Source organism: Sorex fumeus, unplaced genomic scaffold (genome assembly GCF_029834395.1).
Source record: "Sorex fumeus unplaced genomic scaffold, SorFum_2.1 ptg000135l, whole genome shotgun sequence".
NCBI lineage: Eukaryota > Metazoa > Chordata > Mammalia > Eulipotyphla > Soricidae > Sorex > Sorex fumeus.
Genome location: NW_026606192.1, coordinates 189,879 through 215,960, shown reverse-complemented (window position 1 = coordinate 215,960; position 26,082 = coordinate 189,879). Strand labels below are relative to the sequence as shown.

The window sequence follows — 26,082 nt, the reverse complement described above, 5'->3', positions numbered from 1 at the left end:
ACAGAGACAGAGAGAGAGACAGAAAGACAGAGATGCAGCGACAGAGAGAGACAGAAAGAGATACAGAGACAGAGAGACAGAAATACAGAGATACAGAGACAGACAGAGACAGAGAGAGACAGGGCGAGTACACAATTATTCTGAATCTGCCCCCCTTCTTTCTGGTTTCACTCAGCATAACGGGACACTTGACAATAATGCCTCATAACTGACAAAAGAACGCTCGGAACTCCACTTTAAGTGGCAACAAGATCGAAAACTACAAAAAAAAAAAAATCCCCCCTGTAATTTCATGAATATGAGATCAGCTCCCCCAGGGAGTGGAACAGCTCCGAGTACTCCTGTCTGCATGTCAAGTGAGGCCTTCCCGGGAATTCCATTCTTGACCATTTACATGAACTTCCACAGCCTTGTTGGTTTATTTCATTTTTTTTCAAGTGCTCAGAGAAGGAAACTCTACGGTTTGGTGGAATCGGGTTCTAGCTGAGGAACAACTGCAACAAACGTTCATTCACATTATTAGCAAGGTTTCTCAAAATGAAACGGCAATTTGGCTACTGGGGTGCACCTGTTAACAGAATTCACGAATTCACGAATTCACCGAAGGACAGATTTCTGTCTGCATGGTGAGGGACCAGGGGCGCGACCATATTCTTTGGGGTTGGTGCCATGTTTGAGCAAAAATGAAGGGAAAAGACCAAGTGTTGTTACTCTCTGTAGGAAGAGCCAGTGTGAAAAGCTGCTTCACTGGCACCCAGAAACGAATGTGAAATCTTTTTTGGGGGGGTGTCACACCCGGTGATGCTTAAGGGCTACTCCTGGCTCTGCACTCAGGAATTGCTCCTGGTGGTGCTCAGGGGACCCTATGGGATGCTGGGAATCGAACCCGGGTTGGCCGCATACAAGGCAAACGCTCTCCCTACTGTGCTATCGCTCCAGCCCCCTGAACGTGAAATCTTGCACAATCTTGCTCAGAAATGAAACGGCCTCACCAGAGCCTGGAAGAAGAAGAAAACTCAGCCCTGGGAGTTCTGGAAAACGACGAGTGCTGATTTGCCTATTAAAAATTAAATCGGGAAGTGCAAACTGAAGTTAGTTAAGATGTTGTCTCCACACCGTGAAGGGTAATGGTGATACCAATGGGCGTTTCTCTTAATGCCAATCATTCTGGGGAGTGGAATTCTCTTTCAAAAGAAGAGCTCATTGGGAAAAATGAAGTCATGAGGGGCCGGAACGATAGCACAGCAGGGAGGGCATTTGCCTTGCATGCAGCCGATCCGGGTTCAATCCCAGGCATCCCACAGGGCTCCCCGAGCACCACCAGACGTAATTCCTGAGTGCGCGAGCCAGGAGGAACCCCTGTGCATCGCTGGCTGTGACCCAAAAAGAAAAAAAATTAAATCATGAAGTCTGACATGATTTGGAAAATGGATGGACATGGAGAGTATCACGCTGAGTGAAATGAGTCAGAGGCAAAGGACAGATATAGAATGGCTTCATCTGTGGGATATAAAAAATATATATAGTAGAAGACTAATATCCACGGCCAGGGGAAACAGGGGCTAGAAGGACTGGTCAGTGGTTGGGATCTATCACAAGTGTGTGTGGGGCTGAGGGTGGGTGAGAGAGAGAAGGGACCAGGGTGACCATGATCGCTGGGAAGGGTCACACCAGACAAGACTGAGGGTGAAAAGTAGGTAAGGGATATTCTGGATAACCTTTTGGGATCAATATTACAACCACAATGCCCAAAAGGGGAGAGAGAGAGAGAAAGAGAGAGAGAGAGAAACAGACAGACAGACAGACAGACAGACACAGACAGAGAGACAGAGAAAGAGACAGAGAGGGACAGAGAGAGACAATGAGAGAGACAGAGACAGAGAGACAGAGAAAGAGACAGAGAGGGACAGAGAGACAATAAGAGAGACAGAGACAGAGAGACAGAGAAAGAGACAGAGAGGGACAGAGAGAGACAATGAGAGACAGAGACAGAGAGACACAGAAAGAGACAGAGAGGGACAGAGAGAGACAATGAGACAGAGACAGAAAGACAGAGAAAGAGACAGAGAGGGACAGAGAGAGACAATGAGACAGAGACAGAGAGGGACAGAGACAGAGAGACACAGAAAGAGACAGAGAGGGACAGAGAGATAATGAGAGAGACAGAGACAGAGAGACAGATAGAGATAGACAGAGAGACAGAGAGAGAGAAAGAGAGAGAACAGCACCTGCAATAGAGGCAGGCAGGTGGTGGGGGGTGATGGGAGGGACCCTGGGGACCCTGGTGCTGGGAAATGTGCCCTGGTGGAGGGACGGGGGTTGGGACCCCATAGGACTGAAACCCAACCATGAATGGCTCTATAAGGGTCTGTCTCACCGTGATTCAATACAACAAGTTTTAAAAAAAATAACTGGGGGCTGGAGCAATAGCACAGTGGGTAGGGCGTTTGCCTTGCACGCGGCCGACCCGGGTTCGATTCCTAGCATCCCATAGGGTCCCCTGAGCACCGCCAGGAGTAACTTCTGAGCGCAGAGCCAGGAGGAACCCCTGTGCATCACTGGGTATGACCCAAAAAGCAAAAAAAAAAAAAAAAAAAGAAGAAAATAACTAAAAGGAAGCGCTGTCGGGTCACAGCTCCTAAGCCCACAGTCCTGCCAGGACCACAGCAGATCTGGGGGGGAAACTCCCAAGCCCAGTGGCAGCAACACAGACGGCTCCGCCAGCACCAACCAGCCCAGCGGATCCTCAGACAACGGCTTCTGTGTCGTAACATCCTTGTGAGATAGAACAGTGACACAAGTGGACTCGGATTGATCCCCGCGTTGACCATTCCATCCGCCTCTGTGTGGTAACAGGCAGTATGGAGTCCATCTGTTTGTGCCTGCACGGGCCAGGCTGGGGTGGTGGGTGGGAAACTTGGGGAATTGGAGGAGGGAGGATGAGGTTGGAATTGGAACATTTCGTTCCTGAAACAACTGTTCTATGCACTTGGTAAATCACCATGAAATAATTTTTCTCATTTAACAAAAAATAAAATAAAATATTCCCCATGCATAATTAATCTCTGGGCGAAATTAACATAAGCATTTTCTGAAAACACTGAAATCCTATTTCTCCTAAGTTTTTTGTTGTTGTTGTTGTTTTGGGTTCACACTCGGTGATGCTCAGGGGTTCCTCCTGGCTCTGCACTCAGGAATCACTCCGGGTGGTGCTTGAGGGACCGACCCTACGGGATGCTGGGAATCGAACCCGGGTTGACCATGTGCCAGGCAGATGCCCACCCCGCTGTGCTATCACTCCAGCCCTTCTACTAAGTTTTATACATTTTTTTGGGGTCTTGCAGCCACACCCAGAGGTGCTCAGGGGTGACTCCTGGCTCTGCATTCCGGGATCAATCCCTCCTTTAAGCGCTGGGGCATCCTACGGAATCCTGGTGCTCAAATCCAGGTCAGCACATGCGAGGCAAACCCCCTCCCCACTGTACTATCTCTCCAGCCCCACCTCGACTAAGTTTGAAAGACCCATTCCTGCCACACGTGTTTTTTACCAGGTTCAGAAAAGCATCAATGAAAAAGACAATTCAGGCAGAACGTTCTGACCCCGCGCCAGGCTGTCTTCACCGGGGCCCCACAGAGGGGGGTGGGTTGAGTTTCCCTCCCTGCCCCAAGCAGAACCCCGGCAGCCGAAAATCTCCAGAACCCAACGACTGCCATGCGCAAGGCCGCTCTCCACAAGCTCAGATGACCTTTCCCAAGAGGGGAGAAGCCTCACTCAAGAGGGAACTGGCAGAAAAACCCAGGTATGCGGGAACCCGTGACTGAGATCTCCAGGCCTGCTCGGATCGGGACTGGGCCTCCTCCCCCCAGATTCCCAGGTTTTCAGTAGCTTGGCAGTCACACCCACAAACTGCCCCCGGCGCCATGAAACCTCATCAACGGCCAAGATGCAGAGACTAGGAATTAAAGCTCCCAGAAGAGAACGACGCAGAATGTCCTGAACCTCTTATACTCTAGCCCACTTACTTCCCAAAAGTAGCACACACTTGTTTGGTTTTTAACATACTTGCTTGTATTCTCTTAAATTCGGACTTAAATGGCTCCAGAATTAAATACAAAAACACACAACAACCTTCACAAACTTCCCTCCTATGGTGGTGGGAAGGATGTTTGAATATTATCTGTTGCTGAACTATTGTGAACGACTTATGAAAATAAAATATTATTTAAAAAAAAAGAAAAAGACAACTCAGATTTCCATTTCTCATTGATTCAATCCAGGATTTTCCCTCCGACCTGGGGCTGAGGGAAGCTTTGGTTTTATTTACTTGTCTGTAGCAGGGACTGGAGCGATAGCACAGCGGGTAGGGTGTTTGCCTTGCACACAGCTGACCCGGGTTCGATTCCTCATCCCTCTCGGAGAGCCTGGCAAGCTACCGAGAGTATCCCACCCGCACGGCAGAGCCTGGCAAGCTCCCCGTGGCATACTGGAGATGCCAAACACAGTCACAACAAGTCTCACCATGGAGATGTGACTGGGCCTGCTTGAGCAAATCGATGAACAATGGGAGGACAGTGCGACAGTGTGTGTGGCAGACTCTGGTTCTGGGAATGCCTTGTTGGAGGAACTTCCTGCCTCCCATCGCCCCCTTATCTGTGGGCTGGGCGAGGCCCCGTAGGACATGAGCGGTCAGCCTGGCCCAGACACTGGGGCTCTCTCCCGGGAGGCAACCCACAGACCTCAGGCCCTGCCATGTGGACTCCTTCTGGCTAGGATCTTCGAGAGTTTGACAACCATCGCTTAAACGGCAACCCCAGGTCAGGACCCCTCACGGGGTCGTGCAGCGGAACGTCGGGGTCAGGAAAAGTTTGGCCACGAAAATATGCGGCCAAATGGCCTTAGGAATGTGGAATGGCCGAACTTGAATTTAAACTTCAGCAAGTCGCTGGGGAGAGGCGGTTTCTGGCCGACTCGCCCGGGTGGGGGGTGCATTTCTCGGGTAAAACGGGGTCACAAGATGGGGGGAAGCCACTTCAGAAGCTCTGGCTTCATCCACCACCACTCCAGAGCTGGTTTCCTTCCTCACATCGTTCTCTGGGAGTTAAACTAGCGCTTTTGAGACTTTTTTTGTACAAAAAAAAAAAGCTTCTTTGCTCTTTCTCAGAATCTTAAATATTCAGGAAAGGTTTCTGCTGGCTTTTCACAGACTCTTTCAGTGGATCTTAAATTCTTTTTTTTTTTTTTGCTTTTTTTGGGTCACACCCGGCGATGCACAGGGGTTCCTCCTGGCTCTGCACTCAGGAGTTACTCCTGGCGGTGCTCAAGGGACCATATGGGATGCTGGGAATCGAACCCGGGTTGGCCGAGTGCAAGGCAAACACCCTACCCACTGTGCTATCTTTCCAACCCCTGGATCTTAAATTTCTGGATCGGAATCATTTCTTTCAAAATTACCTTTATCTTTTCCCTTCATTGTGTTTGTTAAGGTTCTTGATGGCAAATTCAAACAAAAAAACAAAAAAACAAAACAAAAAACAGTGCTGGTTGTTTTATTCAGAAAGAGAATTTGTAAGAAGCAGAGTTTCTTGGGGCTGGACCAACAGCTCAGCAGGGAGGGCGCTTGCCTTGCATGCCGCCAACTCGGGTTCAATACCCAGCATCCCATAGGGTCCCCCAAGCACCGCCAGGAGTGATCCCTGAGTGCAGAGCCAGGAATCAGCCCTGACACTGCCAGGTGGGACCCAAAAAGCCACACACACACACACACACACACACACACACACACACACACACACACTTCTCAAGTTCTTCATTCTCTCCCCCTACCCACTGTCCACCCTGACGTCCCTCCCCCTGAGCCAGCAAGGAAATGGGGCAGGACAGGAGAAGTTACACTTTCCCCTGGAGATGCCAACGCAGCAGATTAAATCGATAAACAGGGACCAAAGCCATAGTCCAGCGGGGAGGGTGTTGGCCTTGCACATGGCCGACCTGGGTTTGATTGCCGGCATCCCACAGGGTCCCCCGAGCACCGTCAGGAGTGATTTCTGAGTGCAGAGCCAGGAGTCAGCCCTGAGCAATGCTAGCTCCCTCCAAAATATATTTGAGATAGATCAGGGTCTGAGAGATACTACAGCAGGGAGGGTGTTTGCCTTGCACGTGGCCGACCCGGGTTCGATCCCCGGCATCGCATAGGGTCCCCTGAGCACCGCCAGGAGTGATTCCTGAGTGCAGAGCCAGGAGTCAGCCCTGAGCATCGCCGGGTGTGACCCAAAAAAGCAAAATACATAAATAAATAAAATCTTAAAAAAAGAAGAAGCAGAGTTTCTGAAGCCCAGTACTGGGGAGAAAGCAGAGGAGGGGTCACGTGCAGAAAGGTCCCCTGGTCATTTGCTTCTGGTGCCTCTAAATTCTGTGACGCTCCCCCAAGGAGAAGTATTACAAGTGTCTTAGTTCAACTCTCACTGGATCCACTGATCGCTTGCCTGATTCGTTCATTCTGAGTTAATTAGTTCATATAGAATCAACTCGAGAATGAAGCGATAGAATCAGTTATTTTTCTGTTTCCTACCAAGATGATAAAAGAGTTTTCTGTTCCTCACCAAAAGGTGGGAAGAAGAGAAGGGCAGAAACTTCCTCAAAGGAGAAATACAAATGGCCAAAAGGCACGGGAAAAACTGCTTGACGTCAAACACTAGACATTAGGGAAACGCAAACTGAAACGACGAGATGTCCCCTCATATCAGAAACGGGCACTCGGGGAAAACAAGAACAACCAGGGCTGGTGCGGATGCAGGAAAAAAAAGGATCCTCATTCACTCCTGGCGGGAATGTTAACTGGGAAAACGATGGACATTCCTCAAAGAAACTCGGAATTGGGGCTGGAGTGATAGCACAGTGGGGAGGGCATTGGCCCGGCACGCGGCCGACCCGGGTTCGATCCCCGGCATCCCGTACGGTCCCCCGAGCACCGCCAGGAGTGATTCCTGAGTGCAGAGCCAGGAGTCAGCCCTGAGCATCGCCGGGTGGGACCCAAAAGAGCAAAAATAAATAAACCACTTAGTCAACGTTCTCTTTGCCAACATATCAACATTCAGTCGGAAAATCAGTATTAAACCCAGTAGAATTGTTTTTAATTGACATGATTTAATTGGAGAAGTATTCTATTTTATTTATTCCAGTTATCTGGGTTTGGGATCACCCAGCCGTGCTCAGGGCTGACTCCTGGCTCTGCACTCAGGAATCACTCTTGGCGGTGCTCGAGGGACCCTATGGGATGCCGGGACTCGAACCCATGTCAGCTGCGTGCAAGGCCAACGCCTTCCCTGCTGTGTTATTGCTCCAGTCCTGTTTAATTTATTCTTTTTATTTTATTTTAATTTTTTCTTTTTGGGTTCCACCCAGTGATGCTCAGGGCTGACTCCCGGCTCTGCACTCAGGAATCAGTCCTGGCAGTGCTTGGGGGATCCTATGGGATGCCGGGGATTGAACCCAGGTTGGCCAAGTGCAAGGCCAACGCCCTCTCCGCTGTGCTCTCGCTCCAGCCCCGGGTTTTTGTTTGTTTGTTTTCCAAGTCTGCAAGAGATTAGGGATGCTTGGGTCTCCAGCACCTCACGCTCAACTCTGGGAGATGTGAGTGACCAAATGTCCACCCCCAGAGCCAAGGCCAGGAGGAAGATGGAGCCCCCCAAGATGTGAAGACAGATGCAGTACCTTACACTGCCCCACCCTCAGAACCAACGTCTGGAAGACGCAGCCCCCCGAGACGCGGAGATAGGCGCGGCAGCTACCTTCCACGGTGAGGAACACGGAGGCCGTGGCCAAGCCCCCTTCGCTGGCCGCCACACACTCGAACCGTCCCCCGTCGGCCGGCTTCACGTTCCGCAGCTCCAGGGAGAGGTTGGCCAGGACGCGGATTCTGGAAGGATCCACCAGCTGGGCGTCCTGCTGGTTCCTCTGCCAGGTGAGGTTGTATTCCACCGCGCTGAGCACCACGCACGTCAGGAGCGTTCTGTGCCCTGGGGCTACCGTCACATTGCTGGGGGCCTGGATCAGCGGTGGGGGCTCTGCGGGAGAGGAGGGAGGCATCAGGGGACGCTGGACACTCCACCTGCCCCCGGGGACGGAGCCCGGTGCTCCTCCCAGAGCTGGACCCCAAGGTCCATGTGGCAGAGGACGGGTCAGGCTAGGGCAACACAACAAGGCGGTGTCCTGCTGCCAGCCAGGATTCTCTGCACCTGCCATTTGTTTGCAGGAGACTGGGTCGGCCAGCCCAGAAGGACTGGCGGAGAAACACGTATTTGACCCGAGCTCCATCCCTGGCATCCCAGAGGGTCCCTCGAGCACCGCCAGGAGCGATTCCTGAGTGCAGAGCCAGGAGTCAGCCCTGAGTATTGCCGGGTGGGACCCCACCAAAGTCAAAAAGTCTAAACAAATAAATAACTTCACAGCACAACTGGCACCAAGTCGTGAAGTGAGCAGACACTTGGGACATTTGTGTTTAAAAGAATAAAATAAAGGGCTGGAGCAACAGCACAGCGGGGAGGGTGTTGGCCTGGCACGCGACCGACCCGGGTTCGATTCCCAACATCCCATAGGGTCCCCTGAGCAGAGGAAAGCGCATCAGAACCCGTAACTCCGAATTTTCCTGGCACCAAGAAAAAGATCGCCCAGTTCAAAGATGCTTCTAAGGGTAGGAGGGTATTAGCCACTGATTCAGCTTTTTTTTTTTTGTTTTGTTTTTTGGGTCCCACCCAGCGATGCTCAGGGCTGACTCCTGGCTCTTCACTCAGGAATCACTCCTGGCGATGCTCGAGGGACCCTATGGGATGCTGGGAATCAAACCCGGGTCCGCCGTGTGCAAGGCAAAAGCCCTCCCCACTGGGCTATCACTCCAGCCCTGATTTAGCTTATTTTAAATATATGCAACTAAAACCGTTTCTATGTCTCCCCTAAAGATGCTTCCTTTGGAATTTCTGCTAATTGAAAACGGGTGCATCTGGTGGTGGGTGTGGTGTTGGAACAGTGTGTGCACAAAAGGGTCATTAACATCACTGTGAATTGCAGTAGCTCAATAAAAATCAGAGTGAAAAAAAGAGAACACAAAGATGCTTCTGAGACCTGTTTGCATTTATAGCCTTCAGACTCCTCCCACCCAAACCTCGGAGTCAAGAAGGGTCTGGGCATCGCAGGAGTGGGCACACGGCTCGAGTGCAATTTGCCTTGCAGCCAAAGGAAGGCACTTCTGCGGTTCCTGGTTTTTCTTCTGTAATTTCAAAAATCTGCATTTTGTGCTTGAAAGGAGGGCTGGAGAATGCAGCGTACAAAGGGCTTGGCCCTGGGGCTGGAGCAATAGCACCGCGGGGAGGGTGTTCGCCTTGCACGTGGCCGACCTGGGTTCGATCCTCGGCATCCCCTAAGGTCCCCCGAGCACTGCCAGGAGTGATTCCTGAGTGCAGAGCCAGGAGTCAGCCCTGAGCATCACCGGGTGGGACCCAAAAAGCAATCAATCAATCAATCAATCAATCGAGTGATGAACCAGGGACCTGGGCAATAGCACAGCAAGGAGGGCGTTGGCCTTGCACCCAGCCAACCCGGGTTCGATCCCCAGCACCCCATAGGGTCCCCCGAGCACCGCCAGGAGTGATTCAATGAGTGCATGGGCCGGGAGTCAGCCCTGAGCATCACCGGGTGGGACCCAAAAAGCAAAGAAACAAAACAAAACAAAAACAAAGGGCTTGGACCCCAGTGTGGGGTGGGTGGGGATTAGCCTCCACTTTCCCACTGGGGTCAGGCGCTCAGGCCCGTCAGGAGACTTGAAGTGATATGGAAGAGGACAAATGTCCCCCCCCCAGGGAATGTTTTGACTTAGGAAACTGGACCAAATCTCTAGCTGCCAAACTCTCTTTGGAGAACTCGATGGAAACTGGCTCGCACCCACCTCCTGGTGAGACATTCCCTCTGCCACCCCCCACACTACTTTGTACGTGGCCGTTCACCGTCACCGAGGGAAACTGAGGCACTCTGGGCTTCTTCCTCAGTCGGCAGGGCCTGGTTGGACACAGCGGGGAGAAGATTCTGGAAAATCTACCTGAGACGTCGAAAAAGGTCTGCGCCCGCCCGGTGCCTGCGGAACTCACGGCCACGCACTCGTAGGGGCCTTCATCCGCCAGGGTGACCTCGGCGATGTCCCAGCTCAGCGTGGCGGCTTCCCTAGAGAGGGAGGAAACAAGACGCCTGTCAGCCACGGCAGCGATGATGGGGGATGTCTGGGCCACTCAACGCCCGGCAACTGGAGAGAAGGTGAGTAGGCTGAGCCCAGGTGTGTAGGTTGTAGATTTTGTTGTTGTTGTTGTTGTTGCTTTGGGGGGGAGGTCCCACCTGGCGATGCTCAGGGCTGACTCCCGGCTCTGCACTCAGGAATCACTCCGGGCGGTGCTCGGGGGACCCATGGGATGCCGGGGATCAAACCCGGGTCGGCCGCGTGCCAGGCCCACACCCTCCCCAGGTCCCTGGTTCATCACTCTTGATTGATTGATTTTTGGGTCCCACCTGGCGATGTTCAGGGCTGACTCCCGGCTCTGCACTCAGGAATCACTCCTGGCGGTGCTCGGGGGACCCTAGGGGATGCCGGGGATCGAACCCGGGTCGGCCGCGTGCCAGGCCAACGCCCGGCCCTTGTTTTAAAGACATGTCGTTTCATTATTTTCTTGATCGCTATCCTTCCTCAGAACCTTTTCACACAGCCCAGAAAGCTGCGACACAAAACACATGCAGTGGCCAGAGAGCAGCCTGAGTCCAGTCCTTCCAGACCCCCACACGCCAGCATCGAACGACGGCAGAGACCTTCTCCTGAGCCCTTCTCAGGCTCCAAGACACGGGGTTCAGCGGCCTGGCGTGTGCACGAAAGTCCATGCATACGATCCCCGGCACCACAAGGTCCTCCAAGCACCCCTGGGTGGAGATCAGGAAAATAAAGCGGGTTGATGTTTGGTGGGTGAGTAGCAGGGAACAGTCGGCTATCTGGAGGAGGACGCCTTGATACCACCGTGCCTGCTCCCCATCTCCCGCCTGCCGAGGGCACAGCAACGTTAAGTGTCGACGGCTGCCACGCCGGTTCACAGCCCCACTCTCAGGACCAGTCAGATCTGAAGACTGGCAACTTTAGCACAGAAAGTGACAGGTCTCCCCCCAGTGCCTGTGACGGGGGCCACGCCCGATGGTGTCCTGGCTCTGTGCTCTGGAGTCACGCCTAGTGGTGCTCTGGGGACCCAATCAGGCCTGGAGATCAGACCGGGTCTCTGGCATTTGCAAAGTCTGATCTCAGCTCATTCACTATCGCTCTGGCCCAGTCGCTTGTTTGAAACATAAAATGAGGGTGTGGATGGCGGCCGGGAGGAGGGACCCTCGTTCCCTGCTGGCAGGACTGTCCAGCGGGTTTTGGAAGTCAATCTGGATACTCTTCAAAACACTAGGAATTCAGGGGCTGGAGCGATAGCCCAGCGGGGAGGGTGTTGGCCTGGCACGTGGCCAACCCGGGTTCAATCCCCAGCATCCCCTAGAGTCCCCGGAGCACTGCCAGGAATGATCCCTGAGTGCAGAGCCAGGAGTCAGCCCTGAGCATCGCCAGGTGGGACTCAAAAAGCAAAAAAAAAAAAAAAAAGAGGGAAAGAAAGAAAGGAAGAAAGAAAGGAAGGAAGGAAGGAGGAAGGGAGGGTGGAAGGAAGGAAGGAAGGAAGGAAGGGAGGGAGGAAAGAAAGAAAAAGGAAGGAAGAAAGGAAGGAAGGAAGGAAGGAGGCTGGAGCAATAGCACAGCAGGGAGGGCATTGGTCTAACCGACCTGGGTTCAATCTCCGGCATCCCATTGGATCCCCTGAGCACCACCAGGCGTGATCCCTGAGTGCAGAGCCAGGAGTCAGCCCTGAGCATCGCTGGGTGGGACCCAAAAAGCAAAAAGAAAAAAAATAAAACAAAGTAGTAGTCGATTTCCCTTAGGAACCAGCAACTCTGCTTATTGGCATGTATGCCAAGGCCCTGAACACCGTCTACTCTCCTGTGTTCCTTGCAGCCTTGCTCAAAGCAGCCCAAGGCGGGAAACAGCCCGAGTGCCCGAGAACAGGTGAGTGGAGAAAGAAATTACAGCACCAGGTCGGAGCGATAGCACAGCGGGGAGGGCGTCTGCCTGGCACGCGGCCAACCCGGGTTTGATTCCCGGCATCCCATAAGGTCCCCCCCCACCTGAGCACCACCAGGAGTGAGTCCTGAGTGCAGAGCCAGGAGTCAGCCTGAGCATTGCCGGGTGGGACCCAAAAAGCAAAAGTAAGTAAATAAATAAATAAAAAGTAAATAGTCTGTAGTTTGGATATATGCCGAAAACTCAAGTATCAGTAGCTTTCTAAATCATGGCTCTTTTAATTAAAATTTTAAATAATAATAATAATGAAAGCAAATACGGTGGAGGTCCAGGAGCAACGACTCGGGGCCTTAGAATGTCTGACCCGCAAGCGTAAGGTCACGAGTCCAACATCCGGTGTCAGCACATGTGCTGGACACCATCCAGGCTGTCCGTGAACTCCAGGCCCAGCTGTAAAACCCAGGTGGGTGTTCAATGCCCAGTCATTGCCAGGGCAACCGAGGAAGGGAAGGGAGGATCATCGACCAAAGTGTGAAAGTGGAGCTTCAGCAAAAAGGACAAGTCAGTGGTTCAAAGGTACATAAGCCGATTACGGAGTGCACGAAGGCGATCTTCTTTATTTGGGGGGAGCTGGGACACACCCACCGGTGCTCAGGCTGACTCCCAGCTCTGTGCTCAGGGTTGACTCCCAGTTCAGTGCTCAGGGCTGACTCCCAGCTCTGTGCTCAGGGCTGACTTCCGGCTCAGGGCTCAGGGCTGATTCCCGGCTCTGTGCTCAGGGCTGACTTCTGGCTCTGGGCTCAGGGCTGATTCCCGGCTCTGTGCTCAGGGCTGACTTCCAGCTCAGGGCTCAGGGCTGATTCCCGGCTCTGTGCTCAGGGCTGACTTCCAGCTCAGGGCTCAGGGCTGATTCCTGGCTCTGTGCTCGGGGCTCACTCCCGGTTCTGTGCTCGGAAATCGCTCCTGGCTCTGTGCTCGGGGCTCACTCCCGGCTCCGTGCTCGGGGCTGACTCCCGGCTCCGTGCTCGGGGCTCACTCCCGGCTCCGTGCTCGGGGCTCACTCCCGGCTCCGTGCTCGGGGCTCACTCCCGGCTCTGTGCTCGGGGCTCACTCCCGGCTCTGTGCTCAGGGATCGCTCCTGGCAGTGTTTGGGGGACTATGTGGGCTGCTGGGGATGGAACCCAGATTGGCTGCACATAAGGCAAGTGCCCTAACCACTGTACTATCTTTCTGGCCCCTGAGCCTCTTCTCATGAAATACGAAACATTTGTGCCTTGACTGCATCCCAGTCGTCCTTGACGGTCCAACCCTCTAGGGCAGCGAGGAAACGTTTGGACAAACATCAGCACCCGCAGCCATCTGGGGCCGGAGCCCGTGGGCCCAACTCCCTCTCCCGTCCCTTGAGACGGGCAGACTCGCACACCACAAAGGCTCCATCCAGCCTGTGTGTCAGGCGTGAGTCAGGACAGCCATCCATCCGTCCACAGCCTCGCCCATCCCCGGGCGCCCGGCCAGGGAGCACAAAGGCTGGCGGCCACGCCTCTGGGTCGCGGGGCCAGAAAAATGCAAGCGGACATTCTTGTGGCCTACCTCCCAGGCACTCTGCGGAATGAATGAATTCATGTTTAGAAAGACGCGCGAGTGTCTTTGAAAACTGTCACCCGTGAAACAGGAAGCAGAACGAGCGAACGGCACCGGCCGGTTCTACAATCTTTCTCCTCGCTGGACGCCTTGTTCGTAAGGCCGCCGGGTATTCAGACACGCAGCGAAGTCAAACATCAAAATAGCCCCCCCCCAGAATAAATAAATAAAAGATACAACTTCAGGGAGTGGAGCGATAGCACAGCGGGGAGGGCACTGGCCTGGCACACGGCCAGCCCGGGTTCGATCCGTGGCATCCCACAGGGTTCCCCCGAGCATCGCCAGGAGTGATCCCTGAGTGCAGAGCCAGGAGTCAGCCCTAGGCATCGCCGGGTGGGACCCAAAAGAAAGACAAGAAAGATACAGAAAGAAAGAAAGAAAGAAAGAAAGAAAGAAAGAAAGAAAGAAAGAAAGGAAGGAAGGAAGGAAGGAAGGAAGGAAGGAAGGAAGGAAGGAAGGAAGGAAGGAAGGAAGGAAGGAAGGAAGAGGGGCTAGAGTGATAGCACAGTGAGAAGGGCATTTGCCTTGCACACGGCCGGCCCAGGTTCGATCCCCGGCATCCCATAGGGTCCCCCCGAGCATCGCCAGGAGTGGTTCCTGAGTGCAGAGCCAGGAGGAACCCCTGAGCATCACCGGGTGGGACCCAAAAAGCAATCAATCGATCAATCAATAAAGAGTGATGAACCGGGGGCCTGGGCAATAGCACAACAGATAGGGCATTTGCCTTGCACGCGGCCGACCTGGGTTCGATCCCCAGCATCCCATAGGGTCCCCCAAGCACTGCCAGGAGTGATTCCTGAGTGCAGAGCCGGGAGTCACATGTGAGCACCGATGGGTGTGACCCCAAAAAAGCAAAACAATAGATAGAACCCTAGAGAGTGACCTTTAGACAGGAAAAAATGGACCGACCAAATCATTCTGACCAGCATTCGATTCATGCTGGCAGTGACTCCCATCGTCCGACAGACATAGTCATATAAGGTCATTAAAGGTCTGACGTTTTCTCCAAGTAAGTTCAGAGTAAGTGAAAAAGATAAAAACCTTGTCATAGATTCAACGTTTTTCAAAAGATACTTTGGTGCATGTCAAATTTTAAAAAATATTTTTTTCCAGGAGTCGGGAGGGCTGTTCACAGGGCAGGTATAAGCTTTCTTTGCACATAGGGGGTCGGGATTCAATTCCTAGTTATACGTGGTCCCTTCAGTACCACTGGGGACAACCCAGAGCACTGAGTTAGGAGTAGTGCCCAAGCACCAGCAGGTATGGCCAAAAAAAAAGAAAATCCCACCTAAAAAAAAAAGCACCAAAAACCAATATATTTTCCAGAAGGGCCACTGAGATGGCACAAAGGGCTGGAGTATTTATTTGCTTCTCGTGGGCTCCACGACCCCTGCTCAATCCCTGAGCATGGCTAGAACAACCCCCAAGCTGGCCCCACCAAGTATGTCACCCAGAGCTTTCTCCCCCTCCCCCGCCAAGAGCCTCTCTCCCAGAGCGTGATTCTGAGGAAGGAGGACTCAAGTCAACTTCGAGTTCTCTGGGAGAGAATTTCTGGGAGACAAGACATCCTTTGGTTGAGCGTGACCTTGGTCTCCAGTCTGTGGGAATCTCAGCTGTCGGGGCACAGAAGCTCCTTCGAGGGGCGGGGTCCAGGGCTCCGTTTCCACCTGCACACACCAACGTGTACCCCTGGTGGCTCACGTCTGACTGAGACTTCGGGAGCACAGACTGGGTGTCTGCGTGTTCATCAGAACACAGAGAGCTGAGATACCACAGCTTTTTCTCCCAGAAGGGAGCAACGTGACACCCGCTATAACCTTGCCGCCAGACCCCGCTCTAGGCTGTTTTCCTTGGGGTGCCCCAGAGGGGGTGGGTTCGAGCCCTCCCCACCCCAAGGGACCCTGCCATGGCCGCCGCCAGGCTCACGGCCACTCCCCACACCCTTGGGCTGAGCCTCACCCAAGAGGGAACCTATTCCTGGACCGACACGTCATACCACATTCCCTACCCATTCTCCACGAGTACCACACCACATCGGTTCAAATAGTAGGCAACCAATCACAGAGGGAAATATCATGGGTCACGGTCCTCCCGTTGTTCATCGATTTGCTCGAGCGGGCCCAGTAACGTCTCCATCATGAGACTTGTTGTTACTGTGTCTGGCATGTCGAGTTTGTCACGGAGAGTTTGCCAGGCTTTGCCGTGCGGGCGAGATACTCTCGGTAGCTTGCAGGGCTCTCCGAGAGGGGCGGAGGAATCGAACCCGGCTCGGCCGGGCCGACTGTGCGCAAGGCAAACGCCCTACCACTGTGCTATCACTCCAGTCCGAGGGATCACAGCAGAGCCTGGCAAGCTCCCTGTGGCGTATTCGATATGCCAAAATCAGTAACCATAATGGGCCTCATTCCCCTGACCCTAAAAGAGCCTCCAATACGGCAGCATTGGGAAAGGTAAGTGAGGAGAGGCTGCTAAAATCTCAGGGCTGGGACAAATGGAGACGTTACTGGCGCCCGCTTGAGCAAATCGATGAACAACAGGATGAAAGTGATACAGTGATACTGATATATATGCATATATACATATTTTCAGATATATGTACCAAAGTTCACATCACTCAACCTTTAACAACACGTCAGTGATATCCTAAAGAAGGTCTTAACGGCCCCTGCCGAAATAGAACCATCTTCACGCTGTCTCCTCTAGGGATACATTTTGTAGCATTTTCAGCCATTTTCCATAACAGACAAGACAAAATATATTATTTCGGTTGTGCGTTGGGGCAGGGATTTTTGGGGCTCAGGGTGGAAACATCCCAAATATGGTGGCGGGAAGGTGTCATGGTGGTGGGATTGGCGTTGGAATATTAACTGTCATCAAATATTGTGAACTACCTTGTAAAATAAAACAAACACTGTCAAACATTGTCCTCCCGTTGTTCACTGATTTGCTCCAGCGGGCCCAGCAACGTCTCCACTGTGAGACTTGTTGTGACTGTGTTTGGCATCTCAAAGACACCACGGGGAGCTTGCCAGGGTTTGCCGTGCGGGCGAGATACTCTGGGTAGCTTGCCAGGCTCTCCTTGAGGGGTGGAGGAATTGAACCCAGCTCGGCCAGGCTAGCTGCGTGCAAGGCAAACGCCCTACCGCTGTGCTATCGCTCAAAAATAAAAAAATAGAAGGCAGAGAACTAACTTAGACTGTCAGGGCCAGGGCCTGAGTCCGCCCTGATCCCCTTCTGCTCCTTGCTCTGCCTCTGCTGGTAGCTCTATTTCCTCAGTTTCCTGTCTGCTCCAGTCCTGGACATAGCTCACGCCGTTCCCCACCCTGTATGCTTGTCCCAGTCCAGCTCTTTGCTCTTGAAATGGACACTCGGTGCCCACCAGGCCCGCCCCAAGCCCTGGACTTCTGCTACTGTCACTTCCACCTTTCTGCGTCTCAATGAGAGGCCCTCGAAGGAGATCAAGCCCAGAGCCAGGCCCAGAAAGAATTCCAGCCTTTGTCATGAGATCATGTGAGTTCAGTGCTTTCCTGGAGTCTGGAGGGGGGTCTCTGGGGGAACACACACACCCGGGGGGTCACTGACCGAGGCCTCGAGCCGGCCAAGAGAAACATTTACGCACTTTAGATACTGGTCCACGCCCAGCGTCTCTCCGTTCCTGAGGAAGCTCAAGGTGAAGGGTAGCAGGCTGTCCACGGTGCAGGAGATCCGGCCTGGCTGCAGGTAGTAGCCGGGGGTCTTGGTGGGCATTGTCACTTTGGGGGCATCTAGGAGGAAGAGAACAGGAGGAAGGAGGTTACCGGGCTGAAGGGTCAGCCTGCAGAGTCCCATGAGTCTCAGTCCGCAGTGACACTGCAGCTCGGGTTCAGGAAGTCACGTGCTGTGCCCAGGTGAGTCACAGTTGAGACTGGGTTAACACGAGGAGAACCAAGCATTAAATCGTGCAGAGAATCTTTCTTGACTCTAATGCATTCGTTTCCGGAACTCTCTGCAGACTCTCTCCAAAGGTGGCATTCAGGCTGAAAGTCACCAATTGTAAAACGATTTTTCTCTTTAAAAAATTTTGGAGGGCGTTCGCCCTGTATGCAGCTGACCCGGGTTGGATTCCCAGCATCCCATAGGGTCCCCCGAGCACCACCAGGAGTGATTCCTAAGTGCAGAGCCAAGAGTCAGTCCTAAGCATCACTAGCCCCCTCCAAAACATAAATGAGATAGATCAGGGACTGAGAGATAGTACATTGAGGAGGGCAGTTGCCTTGCACGCGGCCGACCCGAGTTTGATCCCAGCATCCCATAGGGTCCCCTGAGCACCAGCCAGGAGTAATTCCTGAGTGCAGAGCCACGAATCAGCCCTGAGCATCACTGGGTATGACCTTACAGGACCCCCCCTAAAAAGTAAAGTAAAGTAAAGGCCCTCCCGTTGATCGTCGATTTGCTCGAGCGGGCCCAGTAACGTCTCCATTGGAGACTTTGTTGTTACTGTGTCTGGCATATCGAATACTCTCGGTAGCTTGCCGGGCTCTCCGAGAGGGGCGGAGGAATCGAACTCGGGTCGGCCATGTTGGCCGCTTGTAAGGCGAACGCCCTACCGCTGTGCTATCGCTCCAGCCCTAAAAAAAACAGCAAAAAATAGTGAGTGCAGAGTCAGGGACATAGTTCGAAGGTTGGGACAAGGGCGGGTACTTGGCATCAAAGAGGCTCAAAGGACGGTAAGTGAGGGGCCAAGGGTACAGTTCAGAGGTACAGCAAGTGCAGGCTCGGGGCTCAGACTAAAGCCCTGGGTTCAGTCCCTGCCACTCCCTAAAAAGAAAATTAGGGGCTGGAGCTATAGCACAGCGGGTAGGGCGTTTGCCTTGCACCCGGCAGACCCGGGTTCGATTCCCAGCATCCCATATGGTCCCCCGAGCACCACCAGGAGTAATTCCCGAGTGCAAAGCCAGGAGTAACCCCTGAGCATCGCCGGTGTGACCCAAAAAAAAATAATAATAATAATTTAAAAACCACAAACGGAAGTGCTACCTGGTGATTCTAGGCAGCCCTAACCCGTGTCTCGCGCCTGCAGACTAACGAGTGTGTAAGTAAGCTCTGAGCCAACAACCAAGCAAGCAAATACGATACAGAGCAAACACAATCTAGAACAAACCCAAGTGGTTTATCACAAACCACTATTCACAAAGCTGGCATCTCCTAAGAGCCCCTAAAAACACCAGACAGGAGACATCACGCACCCCAACTCTGAACACGAGGGCAAGCTTTCTTGGAGTGCATTAAGATGACAGAAAATTCATCCACATTCACCCACTGATGGAAAATGAGCGTGCTCGGGTCAGAGGGACTTATCAGCCTTAATCTCCGTGTGAGCCGTTTTATAGTTGAGAGAATCTCTGTCCTAGCCTGTCTACTTGGGAACCAGACCGCCATGGGGGCAATCACCTTTGACTTTCTTTTTCTTTTTTTTTTCACTTTTTGGGTCCCACCCGGCGATGCTCAGGGCTGACTCCTGGCTCTGCACTCAGGAATCACCCCTGGAGGTGCTCAGGGGACCCTATGGGATGCTGGGAATCGAACCCAGGTCAGCCACGTGCAAAGCAAATGCCTTACCCACTGTGCTATCGCTCCAGCCCCACATCTGACTTTCTAGATGGTTCTGTGCCAATTGAACCACATCACTCTGCTAAACCCTCCAAACCCGAAAAAGATATCTCACCTGGGACACTATTCCAAAATCTCTGATTTCTCCATCGGTAGCATTCAAAGCCAGTTCACTTAGTCTTCGCCTCTCGGATATCACTCCTCCTCCAGCCCCCAAACTCCCTGTACCCCGAAAAAGCTGTCTCACCTGGGACAATACTCGAGAAAGAGACGCTGGATACTCTCTGGAAGAGATAATTGTCCTTGTCATAGCCCATGACCTTGAGAAAGAAGGCTTCCGTGGGCGGGATGAAGTCGGAAATATTCCAGATGCCGTACGGCTTCCTCTCCGGGTAATATTTGACAGGGATGCTCTTCAGGGAAGTGCCCGAGATACTCAGGAGTTCTAGATGATGTACACGAGCTGGGACCGAAATCCCGGAAGTATTCAGCAGGACGTAGGTCGGAATTCCTAAAAGAGAAAAATCACCCGTCACTCAAAGCAACCGAAGTTGACACATCCAAAACCGATTTTCATTCTCACCCCCGACCCCGACAATTGCCGTAAACGCCAGTGCCAACAACTTGTGAGCCCGTGACAGAATCTTTTCTACCGAAGAGTTTTGTTTATTGGGTCTGAAGCAATTGCACAGCGGGGAGGGCGTTGGCCTTGCATGCAGCCAACCCGGGTTGGATCCCCGGTATCCCATAGAGTCCCCTGAGCACCACCAGGAGTGACTCCTGAGTGCAGAGCCAGGAGTCAGCCCTGAGCATCGCCGGGTGTGACCCCCCCCAAAAAAAGAAGACTTTGTTTATCATCAGAAAAAAAGACAAGGCAATCCTAAGTAACGATTTTTATTTTTTAGTGGTATCTGAACTCTGTGCAAGTGTAGAACTATTCTAATAGTAAATACTATGTTCTATGAAGTTGGGTCACTTTTTAAAGATCCGCTATCTTTAAATTTCTAGAAATTGCAACAATAAAAGCAAAGAGCCATCAAATTCAGAGTCAGCCAAGGAGCGAAGATTTTTGTGGCTTTTCTGTTCTGTAAAAAATCTATAAATCTTAAGGTAGGAATAAAGCAAGAGGCAGGTCAAGATTTATGAAGCAGAAATGATTTTATCTTCAGATGTACGATGAAATATGATCTTTTTAGTTCTTAGACTCTCTCTCTCTCTTTCTCTCTCTCTCCATTTTTCCCTTGACCACAGAGTGATTTGTAAAAGTAAGAAAAACACTCAAGGGGCCAGAGCAATAGGACGGGGGGAGGGCATTTGCCTTGGCCTTGAACGCAGCCAACCCAGGTTGGATCCTCAATCCTAGAATCCCACATGGCCTCCAAACACCGCAAGCAGTAATTCCTGAGTGCAGAACTAGGAGTAACCCCTAAGCACTGCTGGGTGTGACCCAAAAAGAAGGCTCATGATCTAAGTGATAGTTTTCCAAGTAGCTTCAGAATTCATGGGGGCTCAGACGTCCTGATGTGATTCTGACTCAGGAGCTCGTAGACAGAACCCAGGAATCCTGAGTCTGGACAAGCAGCTAAGTTCCAGAGCAATTTTAATATCCCGGTTTGGGGCAGTTCTTGGAGAACCAGGGCAATGCCGTAAAAAACAAACATGCTGATTTTTTTCCAAACTTCACCAACGATCACCAAGTGCCAGAGTCCCCGTGTGAATGCCTATTTGCACGTGAGTCACTCCTACGCAGATCTGGGGTCAGGGGCCACCTACCTTGGACTGGCCGGCTGATGGTTTTCTTGAAATCCAGGGTCGGTCTCCGGGAAAAGCCTGCTCGGAAATCAATGGTACTGAGACCAGTGATGCGGATGGAATGCCTTCCACTGCTGGACGTCTGAAACGGGACAAAGGCAGAGGACAAGAGTCACCACCATGACCCCGACACACCACACAGGCCATGTGCTCGGGACAGGAAATCAGGGCGGAGCTGGGTATAACTGCCATGCTCTGAGCTCCACACTGGTCCATGGGGCTCGATGGAGGTCCTCAAGGTCCTGTCTAGAGCCTCTGTCCCAAGGGCTGCTGGAAAGTGCAGGCTCAAGGCTCTAGAACATGGTGACTTACATATCACAGCGGTAACAGGAAAGTGGTCAGAGGTGAGAAAGATGGTGGTGATAATGATTAGTAAGTGGATGTGGATGGATGGATGGATGGATGGATGGATGGATGGACGGACGGACGTGTTGGATAGATGGATGGGTGGGTGGGTGGATGGATGGATGGATGGATGGATGGGTGGATGGGTGAATGGATGGTGGATGGATGTGTTGGTGGATAGATGGATGGGTGGGTGGATGGATGGATGGATGGATGGGTGGGTGGGTGGATGGATGGGTGGATGGGTGGATGAATGGGCGGGCAGATATAGAGAATGGATGAAAAGACAGATATATAGGATGGATGGATGGATGGATGGATGGATGGATGGATGGATGGACGGACGTGTTGGATAGATGGATGGGTGGGTGGGTGGATGGATGGATGGATGGATGGGTGGATGGGTGAATGGATGGTGGATGGATGTGTTGGTGGATAGATGGATGGGTGGGTGGATGGATGGATGGATGGATGGATGGATGGATGGAAGGATGGATGGATGGATGGACAGACGGACGGGTGGGTGGGTGGACGGACGGATGGATGGGTGGGTGAGTGGGTGGATGGATGAGTGGGTGGGTGGGTGGGTGAATGGATGGATGGGTGGGTGGGTGGATGGATGGATGAATGGGTGGGTGGGTGGGTGGATGAATGGGTGGGTGGGTGGATGGATAGATGGAAGAAAGGACAGATATATAGGATGATGGATGCATGGGATAGATGGAGAGATGTGTAGATAAATGGTAGGATGAATGAGTAGATGGATGCACAGATGTCTAGATAGATAAATGGTAGGACAGTTGCATGAACAGATGATGGATGGATGGATGGATGGATGGATGACAGAAGTATGGATGGATGTGTAAATAGTAGGATGGATGAATGGATGGATGGAAGATGAAGAGACAGATGATAGATGGATGGGTGTGCAGATAAACAGTAGGATGGAGAGATGGATGGATGGGTGGATACACAGTGGATGGATGGGAGGATAAACAGGTAGAAAGAAGGTAGAAAGAAGAACCTGGAATCTGGTGTGATTAGTCTGAGTTGGCAAACCACGGTTGAGACAAACTGCTACTTCCTGAACTCATTTGCAGTCACTAAGGACCATGTACCTCAGCCCAGGGAGCTCAGGACGGCCACTTCCTGCCTTGTTTCTAAGGAAGATCCCATTTCAGATCGGGGTCTCCGATGGGGGGAGGGGGGTCTGTGAAATCTTATTCAGTCTTTTTTTTTCCTTTTTGGGTTCAGCAATGCTCAGGACTGCCTCCTGGCTCTGCACTCAGAGATCACTCCTGGCAGTGCTCGGGGGACCCTCTGGAATGCCAGGTCAGTGGCATGCCAGGCAAACACCCTCCCCACTGTGCTATCGCTCCAGCCCCATTCAGTCTCATTTTCAAGGCTCTGGATGCCATTTGCTTGCTGGAGCTGCCTATAGATTGCACAAGTTGAGAGACAGATGTTCCATGGGCCCAGACCTAGCTGATCCAAAACTCCCTTTTCAGAAAATAACATCACCCTGAATCTACCTTCTTTCCGTGAACAAGGTGCAGCCTCCTGATTGGTCCTGCACCCCTGGGGAGGCGGGATGCCCCTCCTGGGGAAATGAGGCATTCAATTTATTCACTGAAATCTGGAGTTACAACTTCAGAAAGGCCCCTGAGATGAATCAGCTTCATGGCGACCAGGGCCAGTGGCAACTGTCAACCAAGTATTGTGGGCACAAGCCTTTGGGAGAGTCTTTTGGTTTGTTTGTTTTGCTTTTTTGGGTCTCATCCACGATGCTCAGGGGTTTCTCCTGGCTCATGCAATCAGGAATCACTCCTGGCGGTGCTTGGGGAACCCTATGGGATGCTGGGGATTGAACCTGGGTCAACTGCGTGCAAGGCAAACGCCCTCCTCGCTGTGGTATTGCTCCAGCCCTGAGAGGAGTCTGTCTGGAATGAATGGTGCTTCCCATCGCAGTGAGCGCATCCAGGATTACCCCGATGTCAGACAATGCCACATCCCACACTGTGCAATAATAATACATTACAAACGAGTCCAAGTTAATTACTCGGGAGCCACTTTTAATCTGTATGAAATTACGGTAAAGCAAATCGATTTTCACCCTTGAAATCTCTCACTCATAAAGTCTGTGGAACGAATGATGACTGGTGGCTCGTCTCTGGACAAGACTAAGAAGCAAATCTTATTTCCCTGATTCTCTAGTCTTCTGTAAATAGCAGGAATGTTTATAAACAAAGAGACTTTGGAGTGAGCCCATTTTTTTTTATGCAAAGCTGCCTCCTGTTCTGGATGAATCAGGGTAAGGAGAACAAAGACCGCTAGAATAAGCCAAAATGATGGTTCCGATGGATAATAACAAGAAATCATTTAATCTAATTTAGTTTAAAATGCTCCCCTTCCCTGATACTCAAAGGAGGCATTTCTCTTTTTTTTTTCTCTTTTTGGGCCACATCCAGCGATGCTCAGGGGTTACTCCTGGCTCTGCACTCAGGAATTACTCCTGGGGGTGCTCAGGGGACCATATCGGATGCTGGGAATCGAATCCAGGTCTGCCGTGTGCAAGGCAAACGCCCTCCCCGCTGTGCTATCGCTCCAGCCCCATTTCTCATTTTTAATCATTCTCTTGAAATAGTTACAATCAGGGCTGGACCAGGTTATTTTTTATTTATTTTTATTTGGGTCCCACCCGGCGATGCTCAGGGCTTACTCCTGGCTCATGCACTCAGGAATCACTCCTGGCGGTGCTTGGGGGACCCTATGGGATGCTGGGAATTGAACCTGGGCCGGCCGTGTGCAAGCAAGGCAAATGCCCTCCCTGCTGTGCTATCGCTCTAGCCCCTGGACCAGGATTTTAAGAACAAAACATCACATGACATTCAGCTGGAGAAAGTGTCATGGTTTGATGCTCCTCAAATGTTTGAGCTTATCAGCAATGGCTCCCTCCGTCAGAGACTGGGTGCCTTGGAAGTTGGTCGAACAACCCATTGGGTGGAAAAGGAAGGGGAAGACAGGTAGCCAAGACACCGGACAATGGACTCTACTGTCCATCTGCCTCGTCACTAGTGATCCGACACGAGGTGAAGAGAGTTCAGGAAGGTTAGCTGAGTCACACAGAGCAGCACATAGGGGTGAGTGCCAGGTAGCCCCGCCCATACCCCAGGATTCTGCCATTCTCAGAGAGACTAGGAGATGCAGGACTGAACAGAGGGGAGGAAAGTCCAGCAAGGAGGAGACAGGAAAACACAGCCACTTTCATTACTATTTCATTAGAAGAATGGCATCCTGAGACCTCCAAGCCTGCTCGGACCAGGACTGGGCCTCCAACCCCCAGCTCCCCAGTTTTGCAGTAGCTTGGCAGTCACACCCACAAACCGTCCCCGGCGCCATGTAACTTCATCAATGGTCAAGACCCAGAGACTATGAGCTAAAGCTCCCAGAAGAGAGTGACTCAGAATTTCCTGACCCTGCGCCAAGCTGTCTTCACTGGGGCACCTCGGAGCAGGGTGGGTTGAGTTTCCCACCCTGTTGCAAACAGAACCCGCGGCAGCCGAAAATCTCCAGAACCCAACCGCCACCATGCGCAAGGCCGCTCTCCATACGCTAGGATGAGCTTCACCCAAGATGGGATGAACCTCACCCAAGATGGGATGAACCTCACCCAAGATGGGATGAACCTCACCCAAGATGGGATGAACCTCACCCAAAATTTAGGATGAACCTCACCTAAGAGCGGATCAGCAAAAAACAAACAAACAAAAAAACAGGTATGCGGGAACCCATGACTAAGATCTCCAAGCCCACTGGATCACGACTGGGCATCCTCCCCCCGCAGTTCCCCAATTTTCCAGTAGTTTGGCAGTCACCCACAAACTGCTCCCGGCTCCATCTAATCTCATCAATGGCCAAGACCCCGAGACTATAAACTAAAGTTCCCAGAAGAGAGCGGCACAGAATCTCCTTGAGCGTGTGGCTGCTTCTACTCGAACCCACTTATGTGTCAAAAGCAGCACACGTTTGTTTGGTTGTAACATGCTTGTTTGTATTCTCTTATCGACGGGCTTTCGATGGCCCCAGGATGAAATACAACAATCTTCACATACTCCCCACTTACGGTGGTGAGAAGGTGCTCGGTGGTGGGATTGGTGTTTGAATATTATCTGTAATGAACTGTTGTGAACTACTTTTGTGAAAATAAAATATAAAAATAGCACAAAAAAACATGAATATCATCATTATTTCCACCCGGGAAGGTGTCCCATAGTCCAGAGACATATCATCAAACTTGCCAATGGTCTGTGGCTTTCCTGGGACTCTTAGAAGGGATTGAGGGCCCAAGTCCCATGGTTCAGTGGGGAGGTCACTCGCCTTGTACTCCACTGACTTGGGCTTGATCCCTGGTCTCATGTACAACCCCCCTGAGTTGTACCAGGAGTGAGTGACCCCTGAGCACAGAGCCGGGAGTCAGCCCTGAGAGTGGTCAGCTGGGGCCTCAAAACAAAACCGAAACCGAAAGAAAGGGGACTGAGTTTTGTCCCTCATCAAAGCAGCAACC

At 52.1% G+C, this 26,082-nt stretch overlaps 1 protein-coding gene across 1 annotated transcript in view; it reads right to left on the bottom strand.

The window, feature by feature from the left end:
• Positions 1-26,082, bottom strand: part of HMCN1 (hemicentin 1) — a 355,305-nt gene that overhangs the window by 209,272 nt on the left and 119,951 nt on the right. Inside the window, exons 7-11 of the mRNA XM_056106608.1 lie at positions 21,135-21,255; positions 19,609-19,872; positions 17,392-17,536; positions 10,089-10,210; positions 7,789-8,064 (exon numbers count right to left, since the gene is read on the bottom strand). Coding sequence (XP_055962583.1) covers positions 7,789-8,064; positions 10,089-10,210; positions 17,392-17,536; positions 19,609-19,872; positions 21,135-21,255 — 928 coding nt within the window. The remainder of the gene's footprint in view (positions 1-7,788; positions 8,065-10,088; positions 10,211-17,391; positions 17,537-19,608; positions 19,873-21,134; positions 21,256-26,082) is intronic.